Source organism: Bos javanicus, chromosome 19, assembly GCF_032452875.1.
Source record: "Bos javanicus breed banteng chromosome 19, ARS-OSU_banteng_1.0, whole genome shotgun sequence".
Classification (NCBI taxonomy): domain Eukaryota; kingdom Metazoa; phylum Chordata; class Mammalia; order Artiodactyla; family Bovidae; genus Bos; species Bos javanicus.
Genome location: NC_083886.1, coordinates 35,458,185 through 35,478,399, shown reverse-complemented (window position 1 = coordinate 35,478,399; position 20,215 = coordinate 35,458,185). Strand labels below are relative to the sequence as shown.

General features: G+C 55.0%; 1 protein-coding gene across 8 annotated transcripts; it reads left to right on the top strand.

Annotated features, from left to right (window-relative positions):
• Positions 1 to 565: 565 nt before the first annotated feature.
• On the top strand, positions 566 to 11,569 carry RNF112 (ring finger protein 112). Of its 8 annotated transcripts, none has more exons than XR_009731325.1 (18): positions 569 to 2,124; positions 2,239 to 2,389; positions 2,572 to 2,612; positions 3,117 to 3,405; positions 3,606 to 3,812; positions 3,924 to 4,052; positions 4,226 to 4,330; positions 4,733 to 4,783; positions 5,030 to 5,086; positions 5,163 to 5,237; positions 5,336 to 5,453; positions 5,577 to 5,743; positions 5,817 to 5,870; positions 5,994 to 6,068; positions 6,202 to 7,520; positions 8,608 to 8,774; positions 9,891 to 10,027; positions 11,248 to 11,569. XR_009731325.1 is itself a non-coding variant. In XM_061391170.1 (15 exons), exons 1-15 carry the CDS (start codon positions 1,727 to 1,729, stop codon positions 6,670 to 6,672), a joined length of 2,388 nt encoding a protein of 795 aa, XP_061247154.1. In that variant the 5' UTR covers positions 569 to 1,726; the 3' UTR covers positions 6,673 to 7,580. The 8 variants fall into 8 exon arrangements, 1 of the variants encoding a protein (XP_061247154.1); XR_009731323.1 differs by having other exon boundaries at positions 10,250 to 11,569; XR_009731324.1 differs by having other exon boundaries at positions 9,891 to 10,408.
• Positions 11,570 to 20,215: the final 8,646 nt, after the last annotated feature.

Sequence of the window (20,215 nt, the reverse complement as noted above, 5' to 3'; positions counted from 1 at the left end):
GCCACCAGGTCTCCTGTAGTCTCTCTGCGTGGGTTCAGGGACGCAGATCTCGTCACATGCCTCCTGCTTCAACTCCTTTAGGTTCCCACCGTCACGTCATTAAAGTCTAAGAGCTGCCCCATGTCCTCCCCAGGTCTGTGCTCTGTGGACCGCACTCCCCAGCACCGCCCCAGCCTGGCCTTGACACAGGCTGCTCCCTGTGACTGCAACGCCCACCCCACCCAGCGCCTTTCACAGAGAGGGGTTAACGTCCACCCATCCCACAAGACTGAGCCTCAGCAGCTGCAGGTCTGGCTGCGGGGCTTCCCCAGTCCCACAGTCTCCTAGGTTTCGGTGTCTGTGCTCAGGGTGGAGGCCTGTCCTGGGTTGGAACACAGCCTTTGAGCTCCCCTGGGTAAGGACCCCATCTGTCTCTTGTAGCCCTGGCAGCAAACTCCATGATTGGTACAGAAGAGGCACTTCCTAAAGATTTGAGAACAAAGAGGGGAAAGGACAGACGGGGAAGCTCTCTGAGGGTGTCTGAGCCAGCCTGGGCCTGGGCTGGGGGGTGGTTGCTGGGGCTCTCTGTCTGTGTAAACCCTCTAGCATGGGTTGGGGGGAGGCGGCGACAGGCCAGCACAGACCTGGGGTTGGGGGGCCGAGGCCGCCCTCTGGACCCACACTGCATGGCCATCCTGCTCGCCCAGCCTTGGGTTCCCTGTTTAGACACCAGGCCCTCTGTGCTGTGGGGACCGGGGGAGGCAGCTCTTGGTGACACGGTGTGACCCTAAATTGCTAAGCAGGTGTGGGATGATTGTTCTGCTCTGTCGTCTTAGGACAGGGCGGGGGTCGCCTTGATGGGAGGGGACTGGTGGCCCTGGGGGGTGGGGGTGGGTACTCAGCACATCCTGCTGTCCCTCCGGGTTTGGGAGGGTCCCAGCCACGAAGGCAGCTGAGTCTGGGCTCACCCACTGGACAGTACCCAGAGGCCGCTGGCTAGACAATGGCCTCCTGGGCCAGAGAGGGCCCTGGGGACAGGACTGAGGGCTAGGCTGTAGAGGGTCCTGCACGCCCCACTCCTGGCCTCTCCTCCACCTCTCACTCCCTGTGAGAAATGTCCTTCCACCCCCACCCCTTTGCTGGCCCAGACTCCCCAGGAATGCAGATCCGAGTGCCCTGCCTTTGCTTGGTGCCCCTAGAGACCTGGATTCAATCCCTGGGTTGAGAAGATCCCTTAGAGGAGGGCACAACAACCCACTCCAGTATTCTTGCCTGGAGAATCCCATGGACAGAGGAGCCTGGTGGGCTACAGTCCACAGGGTCACAAACAGACACGACTGAGTGACTAACACACAGAGGAGCCTGGCGGCCCGCTATAGCCACAGGGAACACTGGGTGGAGGTCGGAGGTGGAGGAGGGAGGGCTGCTCAGGGAGGTTCAGACCCTCGGGTGCAGCCCAGGAACTTTGGATTCCAATCTAATGGAGCTGTGGCAGGTATTTGAGCAGCCTGGGGTCAGCTGTGCTCAGGGGTCTGGGCTGGCTGTGTACTGCAGGGTGAGTGGGAGGGGCCCAGTCAATAGGCAGCTAGAGGGTCCAGGGATAACTCTGTGGAAGAGGAAGACACCACGGGACAAAGAGCCAATGTCAGAGCAGCCCAGGGGGCTGAGGAAGGCATAGCTGGGACGACCCTAGGGAAGGGATGACCCTGGGGGAGGCACTACCGTGGGGGAGGGTCTTGTAGGCCACATGTTGTGGGTAGCATCATGGGCCCCAGCAGATGCCCAGCACCACGACCATCCACGGGAGGAAGGAGACCATCTGGGGCTCTGGGTCAGCGCCCGCCATGTGCTTTCCCGGTTCCCACACTTCTGTATTCTGTACCCCCTGCCTGCGGCCCTGGAAGAGACCTGCTGGGCCAGCAGGGGCAGTGCCAGCCTAGTTCTGTGTCTGCCACGCACCCATATGGTTTCGTTCTCCCTCCACCCTCCCCCGCCCTGTCCTTATCTTTCCCTCGTCTCCATGGCGACTCACCACCTCGCTAGCTCGCCTGCATCCCAGCCTCTGCCAGGGATTCTGGGCTCAGCTCTCTCATCCCTCCCTCCTCCGGAGCCCTGGTTCCCGCAGTCCTGTCTCCTCCCCCTGGGGTGAGTCCAGAGGCAGCCTCCTCTTTCCCGACTGTCACATCCATTTCCCAGCCCTGCCCAGTCGTCTCCTCCGGGGAGACCACCCTCCCCCTCACCAGCCTCCACCTGCCACAGCCCCACCAGCGCTTCCAGGAGAAGAGCCATCCTCAGCGCCGGCAAGGTCTCTCGGGCCTGTTCTCTGCTCTGGGACTCTTGCCCCCGCCAGCCTCCCATGCCGAGGTCCGCCTTGTCAGTCATTTCCTTTTGTCACCGGCTTGGCAAACAGGCAAGGTCTTGGTCCTGAGATCTGGGGAGGAAGTGTGTGGGGGGTTGCTGGGAAGGGGCCCCCTTGTGGGGATGGGTCTCCAGAGAGGGGATGGGGGCACCTAAAACCCAGGATGAAGATAGAACTCTGGATTCTCTTCTAAATAACATTTTTTTGGTTTTCTGTCCCCGATTTTCTCCAAGGAGAGAAAACGGAGCTTCATGGGGAACAGCAGCAACAGTTGGTAAGTGGAAGGCCTGGCGGCGGGTGGGGGCCATGTGGGTGGGCTGGCTGGGAGCACGGAGGCCTGTCCCAGGGCGGGCAACACGAGGCTGGCCCTGGTGGGCTGTGGAGGGAAGGACGGGAAATCAGGTGGGTGCCTCAGGAAGTCGGTGCCAGCTCAGCGCTGGAATCTTCTGAGAGCCATCTGCCCCGCTGCGGGAGCCCCCTTATGTCCACAGGCCCAGCGTGTTGAAGCCACTGCAGGGAGGGGGTAGGGGTAGGTGACCCCTGGAGGGACCCCTCCCCTCGAAGCAGGAGGCCGTGGGGGTGTATTTCCTTGGCATCTGTGCCAGACGCCGGCACCATCTTGTCTGCCCGCCCCTGCCTCCCTTCCTGGAGGATTAGAAACAGGCCAGACCCGGGCGGGAACTTACCCGCGACGGCTCCATCCAGGGTTCCTCGTTTCGGGGGCCCCTCTCACCACTGTCTGGGGTCCCCGCACCCCTCCCCCCACCGCCGCCCCCAGGTCCCATACGCCGTTCCCCAAGCTGGAGCTGGGGCTGGGGTCCCGGCCCACGGCGCCCCGCGAGCCGCCCGCCTGCTCCATCTGCCTGGAGAGGCCGCGTGAGCCCATCTCGCTGGACTGTGGCCACGACTTCTGCCCGCGGTGCTTCAGCACCCACCGCGTGCCTGGCTGCGGGCCGCCCTGCTGCCCCGAGTGCCGCAAGACCTGCAAGCGGAGGAAGGGCCTGCGGGGCCTGGGGGAGAGGATGAGGCTCCTGCCGCAGAGGCCGCTGCCCGCCGCCGCGCTGCAGGTGCCGGCATGGACCTGGAAGGAGGGGGCGGGGCGGAGGAGGGGGCGGGGCCATGGAGGTGAGCATGCCGGCCTGGGCCGGGGCGACGGAGGGGGCGGGGCGACGGAGGGCGTGGCTATGGGGCGGGGCGACGGAGGGAGCGGAGTTCGGGGTAGACACGCTCCAGCCTGGTGCTCAGGGAACCTCGTCTCTGGGCCCAGGAGACCTGCGCTGTGCGGGCTGAGCCGCTGCTGCTGGTGCGGATCAACGCCTCGGGGGGCCTCATCCTGCGAATGGGCGCCATCAACCGCTGCCTGAAGCACCCGCTGGCCAGGGACACCCCGGTCTGCCTCCTCGCCGTCCTGGGGGGGCCACACTCAGGGAAGACCTTCCTCCTCAACCACCTGCTCCAGGGCCTGCCCGGCCTGGTGAGCGCGGGGCCGGGCGAGGACTGGGGGACAGGACCAGGGTCCCAGCCGGGCTTGGCGAAGGGAGCAGGGCCGGATGGTCCAAAGCTGCTCTGCTTCTCTGTTCCTTAGGCGTCTGGCGAGGGCAGCTGGCCGAGGAGCGCGGGCTCCGGGCAGGGATTTAGGTGGGGAGCCAACGGCCTCTCTAGGGGCATCTGGATGTGGAGCCACCCTTTCCTGCTGGGGAAGGAGGGGAGGAAGGTGAGGGGTGAAGGGACGGAGGGGTCCAGGCCGATTCGGGCAGTGCGGGGGCTGGGGAGCAGAGAAGGTGATGGGCAGGAAAGCTTTGGGGGCCAGGATGAGAATGCGGGGTGGGAAGGGGCAGGGTTGGGGAGGCGCCTGGAAGGCTGACCCACAGCTGGCACTCCACGCAGGTGGCCGTGTTCCTGGTGGACACGGGGGACGTCATGAGCCCGGAGCTGAGCAGGGAAACAAGGACCCGGCTGTGCGCCCTCACCTCCATGCTGAGCTCCTACCAGGTGAGGCCCTGCTAGCTCCTCAAGGCCCTCTCCACCTTCCCAGGACCATCTTAGCCCAGGCTGGTCCCACCAAGGAAGGTCACCTTGGCCCCAGAGCAGGTTCTGGAGGCACCCCTGCGAGGGGATGACCTTAGGGAAGGTGGGAATATGGTTTGTCCTAAAGTTCGGTTGAAGGTTCCTGGGGCAGCTGAAGGTCTGTGGACCATTCTTGGGCCTGCCCTCCACCCCACCAAGGTCAGGCCAGTCCTGCCCCACTGCAGGGTGCAAGGGGTTCTCCTCCCCGGCTGATCCCTCCCACATCCTGAGCCCCACAGTCCACCTGAGGATCCTTCCTTGCCGGAGTCCTCCCAGCATCTCCTTGTCATCACAGCCCCTCCCGCACCTTGTTCTCCTTGGTTGCAGATCCTCACGGCCTCTCAGGAGCTGAAGGACACAGACCTGGAGCACCTGGAGGTGAGGGGATGGCTGGCCTGGGGCTGCTCTCTGTCCCTGTGTTGACTGTGAGGCAGGGGACTGGGCAGCTGGAATCGAGTGCTGCCGGGCTCTGCCCCAGGGTTTCGTGACCTGGAGCAGGGCTGTGGGCTGGGGGCTGAGGAGAGGCCGGAGGGTCCTGGGCTGGAAGTTGGGAGGGTGTCCTCCAGGGGCTGGGAGGCACATCTTTGGAGTGGTCCAGTTGTGACCTCTGTGCCCCGTCCCCAGACGTTTGTCCACGTGGCCGAGGTGATGGGCAGACACTATGGCATGGTGCCAATCCAGGTGAGAGCCCGTCTCTGGACTTGGAGCCCAGACCCCGACGCCCCAGCTGCTGCTGTCAGCACCCCTTCTCTTCCAGCACCTGGACCTCTTAGTTCGTGACTCCTCCCACCCCAGCAAGGCTTGGCAGGGTCACGTGGGCGATGTCATCCAGGTGAGGGAGGGGACGGAGGGCCGGGAAGATGGGGCAGGTATGGGGAGCTAGCTCAGAGTGCTCCCCCTCCTTTATTTATTTTTTTCCCCCTCCTTTAGAAATCGTCCGGCAAGTACCCCAAGGTCCAGGGGCTGCTCCAAGGGAGGAGAGCCCGCTGCTACCTCCTGCCGGCTCCTGGACGGCGGTGGGCGAGCCGAGGCCATGGAAGCTCAGGCGGTGAGTGTCCCTGGAGCAGGGACTCCCTGGCCTGCCTTCTTCTGGGTGCCCAGCCTGATACCCTCTCTCCTCCTAAAGCCGGTCCTGCTCCGGGCTCCTCTGCATGAGGGATCTCTTCCTCAGACACAGATGACGATGCCGGCCGCCTGCGCGCCTACGTGGCTGACGTGCTGAGTGCAGCCCCCCAGCATGCCAAGAGCCGCTGCCCAGGCTACTGGAGCGAGGGGCGCCCCGCAGCCCGGGGGGACCGACGCCTGCTCACGGGGCAGCAGCTGGCTCAGGAGGTCAAGGTGTGAAAGCCCCCTGGAGCCCCGGACACCTGGTGCCCCTGCACCCCCTGACTCCCCACCGCTGTCTCTACAGAACCTCTCGGGCTGGATGGGCAGGACAGGGCCCAGCTGCGCCTCCCCGGATGAGGTACGGGGCCAAGGGGAGGACGTGGGAGTGGGGGAGGTGGGCCGGACTCCTCTGGGTGAAGCCGGGCAACCAGCAGGGGACAGGGGCAAAGGAGGGAGGCAGCCGGGTTTTCCCCCTGGACAGATGGCCGCCCAGCTGCACGACCTACGGACGGTGGAAGCTGCCAAGAAGGAGTTTGAGGAGTACGTGCGGCAGCAGGTGAGCCTGGCCTGCTGGGAGCCTGGGCGTCCTGTAGGAGAGGAGCCAGGCATTGTGTAGGAGGAGCCCAGGCGAGGGTCTGGTGGGAGACACTTGGCTCCGGGTCAGGCCCCTTCTTCCTCCTCTATCACAGGACGCAGCCACCAAGCGCATATTCTCTGCGCTCCGGGTACTGCCGGACACCATGCGGAACCTCCTGTCAGCCCAGAAGGACACGCTGCTGGCCCGGCACGGGGCAACCTTGCTGTGCACCGGGAGGGAGCAGACTTTAGAGGCCCTGGAGGCCGAGCTGCAGGCCGAGGCCAAGGCCTTCATGGACTCCTACACCGTGCGCTTCTGTGGCCACCTGGCTGCCGTCGGTGGCGCAGTGGGCGCGGGGCTCATGGGCCTGGCAGGGGGCGTGGTGGGCGCAGGCATGGCAGCAGCGGCGCTGGCCGCAGAGGCCGGGATGGTGGCTGCGGGAGCCGCGGTGGGGGCCACGGGGGCGGCCGTGGTCGGGGGAGGTGTGGGTGCCGGGCTGGCGGCCACGGTGGGCTGCATGGAGAAGGAGGAAGACGAGAGGGTGCAGGAGGGGGACCGGGAACCCCTGCTGCAGGAGGAGTGACCCCCGCCTGGATGCTCCAGGGCTGGATGCTGGGGGGAGGGGCGGATGTGGGAGAGGGCTGGGGGTGCTGATCCGAGGGCCCCCATGTACCACACTATCCTGGGTGAACGGCCCATCTGGGTGGTGACAGAATCGCAGTCACCAAGAAAGCGAGAGGGCCCAGGGCCAGGAGGGGCCTGAACAAAGCCTTGGGCTGTTTCTGTCCCAGACAGTCCCAGACCTGCCTCTCTTCCTAGATGAACAGGCCCAGGGTCTCCCACCAAGAGCGTGACCCACCCTCTCCACACTGGCTTCTTTCCTGGGACTGCAGCAGGGCTGGGCGGGTGCCATTCTGAAGCCTCCCCTTCAGAGACGGAAGCAGCCCCAGGATGAGGGCTCCTGGTGATCAGGATCAGGAGCCCCGAAGAGGGGCTGAGAATGGGATGGGTGCCCCCACCCCAGGCGGCACACAGTGGCCTAACCCCAGAGCGGACACTCCTCCCAAAGTTACCCCAGCAGGACGGGGGCTGCCCCTCCTCTGGCAGCCCCAGGGAGCCTGCACGCTCCCTGAGAGCAGGGCCCCTTACGTGTCCCTTGTGGTCATGTCCTTTGTCCAGCCCGGTCAGTGCCCACGTTCTCTATGGAATGCCGTCCCAGCAACGCGTCAGAGCCAAAGAAAAACTCCAGTAGTTGCTGAATTACACCAACAGCCCTCATCGCAGATTCTAGAAAAGTCCTGGGGGGACAGGTCCATGGACCACACCGCCCCCTGACCCTGGGGCAGACCCCTCGGGCCCGGTGGCAGGAGACCTGAATGCAGCCCCACGACAAGCCCGAGGACAGGAGAGCCCCACGAGGAGGCTTCTAGGGTATTAAACTGCGAAGGATTAATGGGTGCATCCTACAAAAAATAAAACGTGTGTGCTTGAGTGTCAGCGTCCCGGTAAATCATTGAAGCAGCTCCAGAGCTCAGCCTCCACGGGGCTTTGGGGACTGGGCAGTGAGCCCAGGCGCTCCATGATGGGGACCTGCAGACAGGAAGAGGGGCCAAAATCCAGAGACCTGGGGGCCAAGGGCTTGTCCGCCCACTAGGACTGGATCCCGCTCCGATCGTCTCTCCCACCTCGCTGGCCCTGGGGAAGGTAGTCACTTGGTTTCCATCCAAGGGTGGAGGTGGACGGGGAGTGACTGCTGGAGCCGGAGGCAGGAGGAGCCAGGACCTCTCTGCAGGCCAGCACCTGGCGAGCATCTGCTGCCCTGGCTCTGCCCAGCCTGCACTCAGCAGGACAGCAACTGAGTCTGCGTTGGAACCCTGTCCTTTGCAGCAAACCCAGAGAGGGGACATCTCAGCTGACGCTGCCCTGGTGGCTGATGGCAGGAGAGCCTCCAAACTCCTGACCTCTAGCTGGTGTCCCCCTGCCGAACTGGGAGATTCCTTTAGGGTCAGCTGTGCTGAAATTGAGGTGTCGGGACCAGCTCTCGGAAGCAGTGTCTGAAGACAGACAGAAGGGTGTGGTCTGGGACCCAGCTCCACAGCAGAAGTCAGAGAAATCCCAATGCCCGGCCTGGGATGGATGGAGATGGAGGGCTGGGGTGACTCTGGAACTTCTGGGGTTGGGGCCAGAGGTGAAGGCAGGGCTCAGACCGTGTGTGTTTGTCGAGGACAGTTTCTGGAAGCATCTCCCTGGGTTGTTCCCTTGTCATCCAGTGGACACACAGGCTTACAGAGCCTCGCAGGCTTTGGGGCTGGCAGGCTCAGGATGTGGGGGAGTCTCCAAGGAGTCAGGAAGGGAGGGAGCAGTCTAGCTGGAAGCCCCCTCCCCTGGGGCTGCAAGGAACTGCAGTGCACTGCCCCCCTGCTCTCTGGACAGAAGGGAGACTGCCCGGTGGGCCAGGTGAGCACTCTGCAGAGGCCAGATGGATCACATTGAGCCACATTTGCCTTGTGTCTTACAGCTCTTAAAGCATCTCCCCAGAGCCTGGGACCCACCTGGGGCATTGAGGACATCGAGGGCCCGATTTTATCAGAAGTTCAGAGAAATGACGCGTCTCCATTGAGAAAACTAGTCAGACATGAGCTGGGCCTCGAACACACGATCTCTGATGCCAAATTCGTTGCTCAGGTAAGCCCACATCACTCCCTATCCCAACCCAGATCCTGCGATCAGGCCTCTGGGCTCCAAGCCCAGTGCTTCCAACACTAGTTCTGTAGTTCCCAAGAGCCCAGGGACTGTGTCGAGACCTCGCAGCCTGGTTGGTTCTAACCTTTCTCTCTGGTGAAGGTAACTGATTTCCACATTCCTCGGGTGACAAGCGTCAGGGTAGAGATCTGGCTGGGGACTTAGCCTGTGGTGCCTGCTTCTGGAGCCTCCTGGTGCTGAAGCTGGCCACAGAGGGAGGGAAGCTGTGTCCTTGGGCCCCCTCCTCCCACCCCCGAGCCCCCAGGTCATACTCTGAAACTCTTGTGCCCAGTGTGTGGTATCAGCAGGTGAGGCTTTTGGGAGGGATTAGGTCTTGAGGGTGCAGCCCTCGTGTATGGGGTTAGTGTCCTTGTCAGATATGAACAGACCTGGCACAGCCCCCAGCCCCTTCCACGTGTGAGGGCCCAGCCGACTATGCTCCAGGAAGTGGGCCCTCCCCAGCTGCAACAGCGTGTCCGCTGGCCCCAGGATCTTGGACTTTCAACTTCTCAAGCATGAGGAATAAACGCTGTCCCTTCTGTGGATTTTATTACAGCAGTCCCTTTATGTAGACATTGAAAAGAGGTGGCCTTTCTGGGAAGAAAAATCTCTTGAGTTTTAATTCTGGTAAAAAGCTTATTTTGGGCTTCCCAGGTGGCTGAGTGGTAAAGAATCCACCTGCCAACGAAGGAGACACAAGAGGCACAAGGTCAGTCCTTGGGTGGGGAAGATCCCCGGAGGAGGAAATGGCTACCCACTCCAGTCTTCTTGCCTGGAGAATCCCATGGACAGAGGAGCCTGGTGGGCTACAGTCCGTGGGGTCACAAAGAGTCAGACACGACTGAAGCAACTGAGCATGCAGGCAAAAAGCTTATTTAGCCTTTAAAAACATTTGCATACCTATTAACAGGACAGAGGAAGAATTTACAAATATGAATTTTCTCCAGGAAAAGTCTTAAGGGAGGGGGCGAAAAGAGCTCTTCCCTTTGATAACCAGGGAAAATTCAGTCTTAGGTTTATTCATCCTCCAGATTTTCCCCTTTTGTTGTTATTTTATAGTAATGAGACAGGCTGGGACCCGGGACTGTTTACCAGAGCGCTTGCACCTGGACAAACACGAGGGCACACGTGGGGGCAATCATGAACAATGAGCTGCGGAAGGCCACAAACCAACCACCAGGGCTGAGGCGCGGAAGGTAAAGCGAAGCGCTGAGGCAGATCTCTGCGCACTGCCCCACCCAGGGGGCGGGCAGACCGCCCAAGCTGACCCCGGCCCCACCCGACCTGGTTAAGGGCCCAGCCCGCCCCTAAGAGCCGCAAAGCCACCTGGTGCTTGTTCCCACTGCGCAAGTGGCAGGAGCTCCAATAATCCTCACCTGAATTTCTCATCTGGCCTCATCGATTTCTGTTGATCAAAGAGTCCAAGGACTCGGGTCAGTGCTATACTTGGCGACCACCCTGGTGGGCTGTCCGTGGGGCCTTTGCCTCTTCCCTGGGAGAGGATGCAGGCACCTCCGGGACCATCGAACAAGCTTCCCTGAGCGGCCGGGACCCCTTGCTTCAGCTTCTCCCGTTCGGTAAATCTGCTTCCTCACCCCAGGGTCTCAGCACCTGTGTTCAGGCACAGCTTCTCTCCCCTTTGTCCCAGCCCTCTCCTGACCTCTCTCATCTCCTTCTCCTGTCCTCTTCTTCCAAGGGGGTTGAGGACAGGCAGCTACAGCTTCTCTTAGGCGTGACAGCTGCTCCCTCTGGCCAGCAGCAGTCACCTGACGAGGGACAGACAGGCAGGAGACATGTAACTGGCTGGTGTCCAGGCTCCATCATCCCAGGGGGCAATGGACAGGGTTCAGCCCTTTCTGGAAGGGAAGGGACTGGAGCTTGAATAGACACCCACGGCCTGGGTCGAAATGGCAACCTCTCTCTCTCTGTCTTTTCTGTCCCTCCTCCCCTCCCTTGGTTCTCACACCCACACTGCTGTCCCTCTCACTCTGGACACTCCCTGTGGGGTCACATTTTCATGACCCCCCAGTGCTTTTCTGTCCCCAGCTCCTGCTGGTAGGCAGGGCATGTAAGAGAGGAGCAGGGCTGCATAGAGTCCTCCAGGGACAACGCACGGTGACCTCATCTCTCTGTTCCTGTCTGTAATAGTGTCTGTTGCTGCTACATGTTAAGGCTTGATCAGTGAGTTTAAAGGGGTCTGTGTTTCATGTGGTTTTGTCTGTCCAGCCTCTTGTATGCGTCTCTGCTGGGCTCAAATCCAGCACGTGAGGCTTGAAATGCGAGCACAGCGCATGTGGCCTGAGACTCCCACCTTGGGTGACTTAGTCGGACTTCAGAGAATTAACCTGTTGATTAAAATAGAGTCCAAGGGGCTTCCCTGGTGGTCCAGTGATCAAGAATTCGCCTGCCAATGCAGGGGATGCCGGTTCAATCCCTGGTCCGGGAAGACCCACATACCATGGGGCAACTAAGCCTGCACCAACAACTGAGCCCGTGTGCAGCGACTGCAGAGGCCGAGCGCCTGCGCCGCACAAGAGAAGCCGCCGCAACGAGAAGCCTGTGCACCACGGTGAAGAGCAGCCCCTACGCACAAAACTGGAGACAGCTCACCAGCAACAAGGGCCCAGCACAGCCAAAATAAATAAGTACATAAATACATTTTTTAAAGGAGCAGAATCTATTTAAAAAATTAAAAATAAAGAGTTCAAACACCTGGTTCAGTAACAGCAACACTACAATTTCTAATGATCTCCGTTGCTATTTCTACCTTTCTTGTTTTTTGCAGCCATTGAAATTTTAAGCCATTCTGTAAATACAAAGCCAAGTAATTATCAGAATCCCAATGGGATGAATTAGAGATGTCAGTACAATACATGATTTGAGGAGAAATCTTTAATGCATACCAGTGTTAAACACTTAAATTCTTGAATATGTGAGGGAGGAAAAAGCATCTTTTCTTTTGCTGTATATTTGTGAAAAACAAGATGACATTCTCAAAATGGAGTCACTGATGCTGAGCTCCACATCACCAAACTTCACTTAATTACTGCTTCAGACTCTCCCCGAAATAGGATCTTAAACCAGGGAATCAGGAATTGCCTGGTCGATACCAGTGAGGTCACACTGGCCTGATGGACCCCTGCTTCCCCAACAGGGAAATTACCTCTCAACTACCACCTCACTTTTCAGCCCAGCGTGACTTCCTGTTCCTGCTCCTTCTGCCTGTGAAAGTCTTGTCCTCTGTACAGTTCCTCAGAGCTCCTGCCAGAGGCAATGCCATCTAATTCATAAGTCATTGAACAAAGCCAGTACGATCTTTAAAATGTATGCAGTTGAATTTTGTTTCTTAACATACTTGTCTGCATTCTCAGCTGGGAGCCATGCAACAAAAGCCAGATGAACAAGAGAAAAGCACACAGATTTATTTAATGTAAGTTGTCTGGGATGCGGGAGCCTTAGTAAGGAAACAGAAGCCTGAAGAGGTGGTTACACCTGTGTGTTTTTAGAGAAACATGGTAGAACCAGAAAGGGTATGACAAGCTCCGTGGATTAGCGGCGGTGGGAGGGGGAGGGGGCTCCACAATACCTGTCCGTACCCTTTCCTCCCCTCCTCACTCTTCGAGGAAACAAGGGGCTCCTTTCCTCCAGCTGTGGGAGAGGTCCCCTCTCACACGACAGCGTTATGAGGGTCAGAAACTGCTTCCTGAACCTGCCATTTCTCAAATCCCTTCATCTTAAAATATTCAGTGTGCCAAGGTGCCAAATTCTGGGGCAGCGTATCCTGAATCCCGCTGATAAGCAGCGTGCAAAATCCCCCTTCTGCTGCACGTTAGTTTTACAAACCATATTCACTGTTGCTCGCACTTTCACACGATCAACTATTTGAGTATCATTCTGTTGCTCACAGTCCCACCCAATCTTTTTTTGCTCAAACCACATGGCCTGTGGAACTTCCCGGACCAGGAATCCAAGTCCCCTGCAGTGGAAGGGCAGAGTCTTAACTCCTGGACCACTCAGTCCTAACCTGAGGAACAGTGTAACTCCAGGGCCTGATAGTTGGAACATGCCAACATTTTCTCTTGTAAGAACCAACACGTTTGTCCCAAGATCCCCTGATCACACAAGAAGCCTCATACTTCCGTGATAACTTTGGTCTTCAGTAAGTGTTCTGTTATCCTAAATAATGTTTCCCAGACACAAAGGAAAAGACAGCCATGGCTGTCACCCAGTACTGAAGCGTCTCCTGAGGTGCTCTTGGGAGGTTCAGGCTCAGCCTCCACGGCTCTGAGTCTCAGGACTGACCCCCTGGGGGCCATTTCCCACACCAGTTGCTGTGTGATTACAGCCAGTCTGAGCTGTCTGTGCTGGTGATGGTCTCAGAGCCACAGTGAGGCCACAAGCTGTGTTATCGCTGAGTGACCTCTGAGTCCTTGTGGGGAGTTTTTGTCCCAGCAGTATTCTGAATTTCCCCCATTTCCATTCCAATTGTGTTTGTTTTGGTAATTATCTCAAAGTACTAAGTTTACTAATCAAAGTATTAACATCAAAAAACATCAGCTAGGACTTACCTGGTGGCACAGTAGATGAGAATCCACCTGCAAACACAGGGGACATGGGTTCGATCCTCGGTCGGGACGATCCCCTGGAGGAGGGCACGACAATCTACTCCAGTATTCTTGCCTGGAGAATCCCATGAACAGAGGAACCTGGCGGGCTACAGTCCACGGGGTTGTAAGAGTTAGACACGACCTAATGGCTAAACAACAACATCAAGATGCATTTTAGTTACTGTCACTTCAACATCGTTGCAGATTACTAGTGAAGAGGGTCCAGCTTTACTTTGTGGCTATGTGAGTTGCTGGACACCTGTGCCCAGACCGTGTCTGTTTGGGAACCCCGAGGAGACATGCCTAGGGGGACACAGCAGTGTGATGGCATCTTTGTGGCCAATGAATTGTGAGTCTTCGAGCTGATGAGGTGTCACAGCTGTGAACAGGACACGGGGGCTGCCTGTGATGACAGACAACTCTACTAGGAAAATTTTCTCCCTGGAGTTCCAAACAACATCAGTGATTCTAGAAAACTTGTGTCCAGTCCTCTGGGAATGTCCCGCACCTTGGAAGCATGGATCTGCCTGGGTTCTTCTCTCACGTGGAAGTCACATCAGCGCACGTGAGGGGTCCTCCCGGATGACAGTGCCCGTGTGGCTGGTCCCTCCAGCTCCTGCAACTCGAGGCCTCAGGGCGTCCAGGGAAAGCAGGCCTTTTGGGTATGAGTGGACCAGCCTAGGAGTCCTGTGCCCACGGGACATGGCCTCAGATCCAAGGTCACAGGCCCACTTGATACCAGTGTGTTATGTTCAGAGGGTGCAGCTGTGCTGCTGGGACGGTGGGACAAAGCTTCTAGAGTCGGGCTCATCCACTCCACTGTCTGGCGGGCCAAGAGGCTGGGGCAAACGCAGCATGATTCACCAATGACCATGGACGTAAGGCCAGCTGGACATCCCACTGACCATGACAGGAGACCTCACCCCTTCCAAGGCCTCAGTCTACGGGCGCAACTGGTCCCGGAAGTGTCCTGGGCTTTCCTGGCAGCAGCCAGACAGACAACTCATCTCCGGCATGTGGTGGACATGGTGTCCTCTGGGGAGAGCGTGGCGCCTGCGACTCCCTCTTGGGTGGTAGACTCACGTGGTTCTACGATGAGACAGCAAAGCGAGCGGGTGTGCTGAGGCACAGCGGTTGTTTTGTTGGCTGGTGGCCAGAGTTTGGTCGAGTTCATTTCATCCTTTCTCGACCCATTTGTCTGTTTCCTTTTGTGAATCATTATTTTTTCAAATGAACAGCAGTTGTCTGTTAAATTGCAAGGGAGAGTGTCCACCGTTTGGCAGGGGCTTGAGCAGCAAAACGGCCTCCCACCTACCTGGAACCCGTCCTCAGCCCCGTGGACCCTGCCTGCCTGAGGGTGCTCGAGCCCTGAAGCCCCAAACAACACAGAGCCTGATTTCCTGTGAGACATTGTAGTTCCCACCATAGGCATGAATGCCCTATCTTTCCAAATTTGCCCTGTTGCATAACAAGCCCTAAACAGATGTTCACAAATACCACAGATACTTAGTGCCTGTAGATTTGCTGTGAGTCCTGAGCTGGGAGTGATGGTCCAGGGGCTGCTGAGGGTTATCTCAGCTCTGGCCGCTTTCCTTCCGGGCAGAGCCTGGCCTCCTGAGGCTCCCTGGCACCCAGCATTGCTTGGAAGCTGATTTCAGCCATTTTCATCCCACACCTGGTCCAGCAGAGGATGGTCAGGACAGCGACATTGGGTGAGTCAGGCCGGGCCTGCTGACTTCCTCAGCGGCCATCATGTTGCCTGCCTGGCTGTGGCCCAGGGTCCAGTGAGAGAGCTCAGGGCTGGCTGGCGATGCTCCTCCACAGCTCATGGATGGGCGCCTGCAGCGCTGGGTGTCATGCTCCTGAAAGGGGGCTGTCAGGGCATGTGCGATGTGCAAAGTCCAGTGACCCAAAGTGGACTCGGGCCCTTTTGGCCCACGTGTCTGCTGCCAGCACAGGATGAGGCTAGACCCAGCAGCACCGGGAAGTGGGCTGTGGGCCTGGAGTCTGTTAAACTCCGCTTCCTGTTCTGTGAAGTTCTGTGGATTAGCTGCAGACTGGTCAGGATTGTCGAGTCGTTCTTCTAGACGCACACTGGGACGTTTTTCTCTGCAGCTGGGGAATCGTCCCTGAGAAGCCACTTTGACATTAAAGCTACTCCAGGTGTGTGTTATTCAGTGGTTGCTCAGAATAGCTTTTTTTATTCTTTTACTTTAAACTGTGTCTTTATATTGAGAGTGGGTTTCTTATGGGCAACATGTTTTGAGTTTTGCTTCTTCTTCTTTTTTCTTTTTTTTACCCATTCTGATAGTATCTGTTTTTTGTTTGTAGCATTTAGGCCATTTACTTTTAAAGTAGTTGTTGATGGGATATACCTTCGTGTGGTCTTCTTCATGGTTCCTGTGCTTAGAGTTCCATGAGCTTCTTGGATCTGTTGGTTTCAATCAAATTTGAAATTTAGGATATTGCTGTTCATATAGTTTGTCCTGCTCCCTCTCATTCTAGGATTCCAATGACACATATGCTGCGTTAGTTGATGTTGTCCTGATGTTCTTTTTTTCCTCTCTCTTCACACTTTGCCTGTCTTTTCTTCTCTGATCTTTTCTCTGTAATGCCTACTCTGCTGGTAGTCCCAGCTAGTCTTTCTTTTTTAAAAAAAATTCTCCCACTTGTCTCCTGGTCCTCTGCATTCTCCAGCACACAGGGCATCTTTATGATGCTGTTTGTACGTCTTTGTCTAAGAAGTCCATCGTCTCTGTCACATATCTGCAATTTTCTCCTGGCTATGGGTAATATTGCTGATAATCCTTGGTGGCTCAGTGGTAAAGAATCCACCTGCCAGTGTAGGAGACATGGATTAGATCCCTGGGTCAGGAAGATCCCCTGAAGAAGGAAATGGCAACTCACTCCAATATTCTTGCCTGAAGAATTTCATGGACAGGAGCTTGGTGGGCCACAGTCCATGGGGTCGCAAAGAGTCAAATAAGACTAAATAGCAACAATGGGTAATATCTTCCTGCTTTTTTTCATGCTTTTTGATTTAAAAAAATTAAATATTTTAAAAACATATAGGAGCTTCCCTGGGGTCCAGTGGCTAAGACTTTGCCTTCCACTGCAGGGGATGAGGGTTTGATCCCTAGTCAAGGAAGTTTCACATGCCATAAGGTGTGGCCAAAAAAAGAAAAAAAGAAAAATCCAACTTGCAAGCTTTAAAAAAATATATATGTAAAACATAAGTTTACCGTTTTTATCATCTTAAAGTGCACCATTTGGTGGCCTTAAGTTATATTCATCAGCCATCACCACCATCCATCTCCAGACTATTTTCATCTTGCGCAATTGAAACTCTATACCCATTAAACACTGACTCCCCATCCCCGCTCTTCCCAGCCCCTGGAAACCACCTTTCTACTTTGTCTCTAGAAATCTGATGATTCTAGGAACCTCCCGTGGGTGAAATTGCACAGTATTTGTCCTTCTGTGACTGGCTTATGTCATGGGGTGTAATGTCTTCAAGGTTCATCCGTGTTGTAGCACGTTTCAGAATTCCCTTCCTTTTTCAGTCATGCCTATTGACTTTTAGTTGGATGCTTGACGTTGTGGCTTTTATGTCTTTGGGTCCCAGATGTCATTTAATTCCTTTAAAGAGTCTGACGTTTTCTGGGAACAAATAACTTGAAAGGATCAAACTGATCCCTGGTAGCGTCACTGTGTTCTGGAACAAAACGCAATGGTCTTTCAAGGAAGACAGTACTTGGCCTTGTGTATTACAAGGTTTTTCCATGCTGGAACTTTCCCCATCCTGAGAGAGTGCCAGTTGTTTAGTCTGCAAGTTCCACATCGGATTTCTGGGTGAAAAACCTCAGAGGCGCTAAGCAAACGATCAGTTTGAAATACCATATTGGTATCAGTGAAATCTAAAAACACAAGTCCAGTGGGCTCATTCCTATTGTAATAAATGCGGATTATACTCCCAGTATAATCCAGGCTTCACTGGGATGTTATGTGGGTATTCTAACTTATCCTGTGTATTCTGAGTAATTGTTAGAGGTTTCCAAATATTTAACCACCCCTCCAGTCACTCATACATCCTAAAAAGAACATCCAGCAGCTTCTAAGACAAAATTAACACCAGCTATTTAAAAAGAAACTTCCAGAAGGAATCTGATCCCCTTTCCACGCATACTCCACAGAATACAATTCCCACAAAGGGAATAAAACAACTAGAAAAAGTGGTTCAGGCGTGTCTCTAACCTTTACAGAAGTCATAAATGATGTCACATGTTCTGAATGCCTAATAAACTGATCTAAAGGCTTACACTAAAACAGGCACAGACGATGGGACAGCCTTTGACTTGCCGGTAGCCTGCTGTACAAAAATCAGTTCTTCTTGTGAGGCCTATATAAGTACAGCAGGGCAGACAGAACAGTGAGTGATGAGGCTGGAAGGGAATGGGTCTGTCTGTCTAAAGCAGACCCTATGAAATTCTGGGCCCTGTGGGCTTTGAGACCTGCAGGAAGCATTAAGAGTCATTTTCTTTGTGTTAACTGTCTGTTTTGTTGTTGGTTTGTATGTCTTTCCAGAGATTTTGTTTGCTTATTTTATTTTCAAGAGATGAATTTTTTTATTGGAGTATAATTGTTTTACGATGTTGTGTTCGTGTCTGCTGTACAACAAAGTGAATCAGCCATATGTATACATAATAATCCCCTGAAATATAGTTGATTTACAGTATTGTGTTAGTTTCAGGTTTACAGCAAAGTGATTCCATTATATATACATATATTTTTTTCAGATTATTTTCAATTATAGGTTATTACAAGTGATTGAATAGAGTTCCCTGTGCTATATAGTAAATCCTTGCTGCTTATCGATTGTATGTATAGTAGTTTGTATCTGTTAATCTCATACTCCTAATTTATCCCTCCCCCCACCTTTGGTAATCAGAAGTTTGTTCTGCTTGTCTGAGTCATTTTCTGTTTGGCATATAGACTCATTTGTATTATTCTTTATATTCCCCATATAAGTGATATCATATGATATTGTTTGACTTCACTAAGTATAATATTCTCTGGGTCCATCTATGTTGCTGCAAATGGAAATATTTCATCTTTTTTATGACTCATACCATCTGCTAATGGGCACTTGGGTTGTTTCCATGTCTTAGCTATTGTAAACAATGCTGCTAGGAACATTGGGGTGCATGGATCTTTTCAAAATAGTTTTCATCTCCTCCACAGGTGTATTCAGGGACGGGATTGCTGGGTCGTATGGTAGCTCTAATTTTAGATTTTCAGGCACCTCCACACTGTTCTCCATAGTGGCTGCACCAGTTTACATTCCTACCAGCAGTGTAGGAGGGCTCCTTTCTCTCCACCATTTATTATTTGTAGACTTTTTAATGATGGCTGTTCTGTTGTGAAGTGGTACCTCATTGTAGTTTTGATCTGCATTTCTCTAATATTTAGTGATGCTGAGCATCTTTTCATGTGCCTATTGGTCATCTGTGTGTCTTCTCTGGAGAAATGTCTGTTTAAGTCTTCTGCCTGTTGGGTTGTTTTTTCCGATACTGAGATGTATGAGTTGTCTGTATATTTTGGAGATTAAGCCCCTGTCGATAGCATCATTCACACATATTTTCTCCCATTCAGCAGGTTGTCTTTTTGTTTTGTCGATGGTTTCCTTTGCTGTGCATACATGTCTTGTCCAAGGTTTAAATGCTACCACATAGCCACTGTCACATCAGATGGTTCAACCATGCAGCCTACAGCAGAGAAAAAAAAGTTAACCCTGAGTCCCCTAGAGAGTGTGTGTAACACACATGCTTCTGATCTTAATCAACAGAGTGTTGACAAGGGTAAAAATCTGGGCATCATGAATTAATGTACTGTGGCCTGATGTCATCTGTCTTTGACCAAAAGCGGAACTGAGAGAGAGGAAAGCAGTTCCTGACATCTGGAGCTGATCTGACACTTGCAGCTAGATCTTAGCATGGTCACGAGCTGTCTGAGGCTCACCGCCAGGCCGTTTTGTTCTGTCGGACATAAAATCCTCGCAGACGAGCAGCCTCAGGGGTTACTGAGGTTACTCAGAGACCAGGATAAAATGAAACAGGATAAGCCCGCTTAACAGCTTTGTCTAAGAACAGACACAAAGGTCACCCACAAAGTTCCCCGTCTTAGCGTGGTCTCTGCTCCTGGGAGCATTCCATTCCAGAGCAGACCCAGCTTCCTCAGATGCTGCTCCAAACTGCCTCCGAGCACCCAAGTCCTGCCCCAAGGTCTGCTCCACAGAGCCTCAGCGATGTCACCTACAGAGGAGTCCCTGACCAGAAAGGGTTAAACACCACGTGTCACAGAGACCTCCCTGTGCTGAGCCCATCCCAGGAGCAGCGTGGCACACACCCGACAGACACAGGATTCTCAGACATACCTCTGTATAGAGTCACTCATGTTTGTGCCACTGGCAAACACAAGCTTCAACTTCTTTTTTTGTTTAAATTAATTAATTTATCTATTTTTCGCTGTGCTGGGTCTTCTTGCTGCGCTCGTTCTCTAGTTGCAGTCAGCAGGGGTTCCTCTTCATTGCAGTATGCAGGCTTCTCATTGTGGCGGCTGCTCTCGTTGGGGCTACCCAGCTCTAGAGCACAGGCTCAGTAGTTGTGGCCCATGGGCTTAGTTGCCCTGTGGCATGTGGGATCTTCCCAGACCAAGAATCTAACCCGTGTCCCCTGCGTTGGCAGGTGAATTCCTAACCACTGGACCACCAGGGAAGTC